At 37.4% G+C, this 6513-nt stretch overlaps 1 protein-coding gene across 1 annotated transcript; it reads left to right on the forward strand.

Annotated features, from left to right (window-relative positions):
* The first annotated feature begins 839 nt into the window (after positions 1 to 839).
* LOC135589029 (ethylene-responsive transcription factor ERF110-like) lies at positions 840 to 1895 on the forward strand. Its single transcript, XM_065081349.1, has 2 exons — positions 840 to 1191; positions 1266 to 1895. The coding sequence occupies exons 1-2, from the start codon at positions 912 to 914 to the stop codon at positions 1802 to 1804; spliced, it is 819 nt and encodes a 272-aa protein (XP_064937421.1). The 5' UTR covers positions 840 to 911; the 3' UTR covers positions 1805 to 1895.
* The last annotated feature ends 4618 nt before the right edge of the window (positions 1896 to 6513 follow it).

Consider the following 6513-nt stretch of genomic DNA (forward strand, 5'->3'; position numbering starts at 1 on the left):
CTTTGTAACATATGAGATACTTGATTTTAATCCTAATATTAATTTTTATATGATAATTTTAATTTTTACCCAAGAAACTAAGAGAATTTGTCATTACAAGATGTCAACCCCTATAGTTTGTGTAGCCCAAGTTGGATGAGGCAGCAAGGTAACACATGTATCTTTTCCTAGTTGAAAAAGAATATTTAATAAATATCTGCTGTACTTATTAATTGCATCTTTTAAATATATATATATCATAGGCTAAAAGAATGTGGTGGGAACAAAGACATGATCCTCACAAACTTGCATGCATGCATGCACTCTGTTGGCTTTTGTACTTGATGCATGCCTTGGGAAAGGCAACTCAGGAATTCTATTCCAAAGAAGTGCTACGACTGCGGGAAGAATCCTGTTTACCTAACACTGGTATTTAAATCAAAGTTGGAAAAATGCTAGAAATATGTGAAGTCACTCATCCATGGGTTCTTGCTTTGGTAAAAGGCTGTACAAGTGCATTAAATTAATTAATGGCAGCTTCAAGAACATAAGCAGAAGTCTCCCCATGCGACTGTACCAAAGGCTACAAGTTGGTCTTTTTTTGAAATAATGACCAAAAGTAATAAAGACAAAATAATTTCTCAAGGAAAGTAATCTGTGTTTGGATGGCATGTCGTGGATTATAGCAGTCGGCAAGCATGCACGATTCTTGATGTCGGCAACCAAAGGCAATTGGAGAACAACGACTTTGAACTCGTCTCGTCTTGAGTGCCAAATGCTGCTCGTTATAAGTTTGACGTTGACCGCCAGAGGATGCCGAAAATGGGTAATTCCTTAAACGGTGCTCCAATGGCGGCGCCATTCGATCATGGGAGTCGCTCATCTCTTTGTGTGTATGAACCCTTCGTTCGACTCCCCATTGGTGGAGTTGCATGTGCGTCACAGTGGCGAATCTTCCACCCAACTCCGCCGGCGATTTCGCCGGACCCGACGACCGCGACGACGTGACCCCGTCCTTCGTGGAGTACGAGACGACGGTAATCGTGTCGGCGCTGGCGCGCGTGGCCGCCGGAGACCGTGGCGCCGAGGCAGCGGCGGGACGGATCGGCTCATCCTGGTGCACATCTCCGATGTTCTCGTCGTCGCAGGGAGGTCAGAAGAGAGGGAGGGAGGAATTCGTGCGCGAGGGGGAGTCGTCTTCAGCTCCTTCAGGTGATCTGATGATTACTTTGTTCTTACTTGCTTACCATCTACCTCTAATTCACGTTTATGTTTATCTTCTACAGCAGCAGAGGCGGTCACCGCTCCCGCCGCAGAAGGAACAGAGCAAGGCGGGGGAAGACGATACAGAGGGGTCAGGCAACGCCCCTGGGGGAAATGGGCGGCCGAGATAAGGGACCCTCACAGGGCCGCCCGCGTCTGGCTCGGCACCTTCGACACCTCCGAGACTGCCGCCCGAGCCTACGACGAGGCCGCCCTCCAGTTCCGTGGAAGCAGAGCCAAGCTCAACTTCCCCGAGGAGGCCCACCTCCAGCCGTTCGGGGGGCACCCATCATCCGACGCCGCGGCGGCCGTGGCGAGCGACTACTTGCCGTACTCGACGCTGCTACAGGGAGGCGGGGAGTACCAGAGAATGACTCCCACTCCTCTGTTCGATCAAACGACATATTCCGGAGCTTCTGCGGCTTATTCATTCTCTACTTGTTCCTCCAATTCATCTTCATTTGCGACTGCTGTAAGTCCTCCGCCGCCTCTGTTTCCTTCAGAAACACCACAAGAAACGGATTTCCTGCAACCTCCACCTTCGACGGACTCCAGCCATTAGCCTTCCTTCACACTGTCGGTGGTCCGATCACAGGATTCAAGTACATTTCACACAATTTATCTTTAATGTCTACTGCTGCATAATTTTTGGAATAAAATTAAGAGACATTGTTCTGGTTTATGCATTAGATTCACTTAGCAAAGGTTAAGAAATTAAGAATTAATTAATTAATTTTGTTTTATAAATTTCAGTTAAAAAAATAATTGATGAGACAAATGCATCGCTATCGCTCTAAATAATGACATTAATAAATTGAAATTCAAAATTTTAGATGATGCTTTTACTTGGTATGTTTAGAGAATGTTAATTTTATTTCAACATTCTAACTAACAAATATATATTACACTACACGGGTTTATATATTGTCGATTTATGCTAACTAACTAACATACATCACATATAAATTTAAATAATCAATGTGTATATATACACTAAACTTAGAGTTAAATGGGTAAATATGTAAATCACTTTGTAGGGATTATTCCATGAGCTCTCTCTTGTGTGATGGTATAGGAACAACATAAATTTGAAAAACAATGATGGTGATATTTTTTACGAGATGAGACTATATATATTCATCATTCATTATAAAGCATCATCCATTATAGATGATTGAATTTAAACAATCTTATCTCTTATGAATAAATAAGATACTTATGCATGACTAATAAAGTCTGAATCCCCAATATTCATTCTGTCATAATATGTTGTTGATTAAATAAGATTAAGTCTTTGAAAGGACATCTCATACAAGCAATTTATTTATTTTGTTATCTAAATTTTATTTTATTTTATTTTATAGGGAATTATTAGAAGAAGAAAAAACTTTAAAATTTTATTTTTTACTGTTTTGTCCATCTTCCATCTTATCCCACCACCATTTTGGTAGGTTCTTACGATGGTTCTTCGGTTATTCCTTGAGACCCAATAAAACCTTTTCTTATACATCATTTCTAGGAACGATTCCTTGGGGTCACATATTTGAGAGAGATTAAAGCTGTTAAAGCCTCGCTTCCTGCGACAACTTGAGGGGAGTGTTTTTTTTTTAGAGAGAGAGAGAGAGAGAGTTTTTGTTATAGATTTTCTACTCAACTTCCATATGCTTCCTTCTATTTCAATTTGAACTTTTCTTCTTGATTTTGCTAGTGTAGGAAGATCTTTGTCATATTCATAGTTATATCTTGAAATTTAGTCATAAATATATTCAAAAATAAAATATATTCTGTTTAAAAATCTAATCAAATAATATGTAAATATCTCTCTATTTAGACATTCGAGTTAAATATATTCTGTTCATGTAATATATCTCTAGTGAGTGCCACATATGTTATTTAAATTAAAAAATATAAATATAATTAAAACAAATGGTTCAAAAGAATATGAAGACACTATTCATTGTCTTAAGGCATTTTTCGAATGTCTCGTGCATGTATGATAAAAAAAAAATCGCCCCATGACACAATTAGGAAAAATTCACCTACGTGTGATCTTTTTACACTTAGGAAAAGTAAAATTGGAAATGGATGAAGCAAACGATTTCAAATTGAAGAGGGACAAAATAGTAAAAACATGATTTCATATTGATTATATTTTTATTTTTAATAATCCCACACAAAACAAAATATTTTAATTAAAAAATAAATAAATTATTGGTGTATTTTTTGTACCATCAATAATTTGTATTTTGAAAGACCAACATTCATTTGAAAGAAATAGAGTAAAAACTAGGTCTTGAATTATATCTCTTTGACATAAAATTCAACTAATATCTTATTTACTCATGAGAGATTCTAAGGATTATTCAAATCTCTAACTACGATCATCTAGGATATTTTCATATAGAAGAGTCTGTATCAGGGATACATGTAGCATCATATTTTCGAAAAATCTTGTCTTAGATTTTTTTTTAAGTTATACTTTTGCTATACCTCTATATAGAACAACTAACTATGATATGGGTTAGGAGTGAAGCTTCCAATTGTATCATTGTGCTTAAGATCCCCTATTAAATTTAAGATAAACCAATTGACTTGTTGTTACCATATTTAAGATCCCCTATTACAGTGATTGAATTTTCACCCTACTTTCTATCCTCTCAATCACATTAAAGATAAAATATAGTTTATACTTTTAGGAAGGTAACTTTATAAATATATATTATCAAATGGATAACAAATGATCAATTTAAATAACATGTGAACATTTATGATTTTAACGGTACTTACAAAAATTAATTATGTTCCATATGCTCTCCACGTTTACAACAAAAGAGAAAAATAGAATCAGTATGATAAGCTTCGCAAGTAATTTCAAATTGAATTACTTAATTTATGTATCACATTTGATTATTTCTTGTACGCATGAAATAAATATACCTCATGAGTTGATATTTCATAACAAGCTTGTTGAATCTCAGATTTTGATGATAAAATTAATTTATAAATTATTTGATCTAATCCATGTGTTGAGATAAGTATATAGGATTAACTACAATAATGGTAAGGCGTAAAGCAGGTGTTGTGCCGGAGTCAAGATCAAGATCTCATTGAGAATTCAAGAGTTCGTCGAAAGTCCGAACGTTCGTCGGAAGTTTTGCCGGAACCAACCGAAAAGTCCAGAAGCTTGCCAAAAAAGCTCGTCGGAACTCGCTAAGAAGATCGTCGTAAAGTCCAGGAGCTTGCCGGAAGTTCTGCCGGATTGGCGAGAGTTCGTCGGATGTTCGCTAGAAGCTCACCAAAAGAGTAATTGATGCACCGAAATAAGAAGTACTATGATTATGTCTTAATTGTCATATTTAGATCATAAATTAAGTTAAGATTGGGAGATAATCCTACTAACTTAATTAGAGTCCAAATGGGCTCTTAATAGGGCTAAATTGAGTCGAATTGAGTAGCCCATTCAGCCCTGAATTCTTGGACGGCAGTGCCCCAAGTTATTTGGGCGGTGGTACCATTGGCAGTTATTACCTGCCAATGGTGGTACCGCCCTTGTCATGCGGTGGTACCGCCAGAGCTCAATCTCCGAGATCTATCAGGCGGTAGTACCGCCCAGAGTATGACCGTAGGTGGTAGTACTACCTAGTAATGGCAGTGGTACCGCCAGTACCCCGAAAATTCAGGGTGAGATACTTTTTTATTCTAATTTTGAAGCCATTAGGGCCTATAAAAACTATTAAAATTCTTATTTAGTATAATAGTTCTAATTTATTTAATTAGTTATATCTATGTTTCAAGAATTATATGTGAATTTCTGTAATGTAATTAGTTTTAAATTTTATATCATGAATTTAAAGTTTTAATTAATGTATTTGAGTAATTCTTTAATAATTTTAAATATTGAAATCTAATTTGATAAGACTAGTCTAATTGGGGTCTAACTTGAGTCAAGTTGATCGATCAGATCGAATTGACTCAAACCATGTGGTCATGTACAACCTAGCTTATGTGACTAAGTACAACCTAGCCCATATGGTCAGGCATGACCCAACCCATATGGCTAGGTACGATCTAATCCATATGGCCATGTATGACCCAGCCCATGTGGTAAGATACAACCCAACCATATGGTTAGGCATGGGCCAGCTCATATGACTAGGTACAATCCAGTCTATGTGGCCATGTATAACCCAACTCATATGGTAAGGTCCGACCCAACCATGTGGCTAAACATGGGCCAGCTTATGTGGCTAGGTACAACTCAATCTATGTGGTCAGATACGACCCTAACTCATGTGTCTAGGATCAACTCGTGAGCCAAGCATGGCCTAGTTCAATGGTAAGGCCCAGCCCAACTTATAAGTGTGGCTTAGCCTAGTCCATGAAGTTAAGCCTACCCAGCTACACGATTAGCATTAGATATATCATGGCTCCTTTTATATAGCCTGTCATACCTCAACTCAACCAAGTATTTGGAACAGGTTTATGCAATGTATATGACCCGCCCAAGACTCAAGTGGGTTGGTTCGGTTTGGATTAGCACTATACGACATAATCCAATCTCTTTCTCTATTGATTTGAGCTCATTAATTGACGAAATCAAACAGGTTTGATCAGTTAAAGACGATTTAAGGTGATTCTAAACTAACATGACTAGTTCAAACCTATTTGACCTAATCAAGATCAATCAAATCTAAATTAGACCAGTTTAGGGTGATTCCAGACTGGTTCCATAAGGATTTGATATTGGTTCCGTTAGATCATAATCGAATTGAGTTTGGTTTAAGTCAATTGAGCTATTCCAATTAGGGTTTTGATTGATCGAGGACTATTGAGATATTAATGTTTAATGCTTTTATGATTTGATGAATTTAAAGGTTTTATTTAAATGTATCGTTTGAAAATGATTATTGGTTTTCTATGTTTATGATATTGATATGATAAGTATCATATAGTAGATGTGACTAGACCAGTAGTTCACATTGGGAGTGCAACCTGTGAAAGGAGCTACGGGCCCATCATAGTGCGGAGCCACTAATGAACATAGTCTAGTAGATTTACATCAAGTATGGTCTCTCATAATGTTTAATCATATTGATTTCTTGATGTATACGTGAGTGATTGAATGAGTGTAAATGAATGATCATGGATGTTTATGTATCCTTGTCAAGGGCAGGTATGGCGATTCCTTTCGGGGATTAGCAGGCCGTCAGACGTGATGGTTAAACGGTTCCTCCATCCGCTGTTGGGAGGAATGTGTCTCCACTTGGGCTG

Source organism: Musa acuminata, chromosome BXJ1-8, assembly GCF_036884655.1.
Source record: "Musa acuminata AAA Group cultivar baxijiao chromosome BXJ1-8, Cavendish_Baxijiao_AAA, whole genome shotgun sequence".
NCBI classification, from domain to species: Eukaryota; Viridiplantae; Streptophyta; class Magnoliopsida; order Zingiberales; family Musaceae; genus Musa; species Musa acuminata.

What these genes read in the sequence shown, in the direction of transcription:
- LOC135589029 (XM_065081349.1), top strand. Translation starts at nt 912, where the DNA reads ATGTGCGTCACAGTGGCGAATCTTCCACCCAACTCCGCCGGCGATTTC. An exon ending in GTCGTCTTCAGCTCCTTCAG is followed by an intron (nt 1,192 to 1,265) that starts GTGATCTGATGA and finishes TATCTTCTACAG; the next exon opens with CAGCAGAGGCGGTCACCGCT.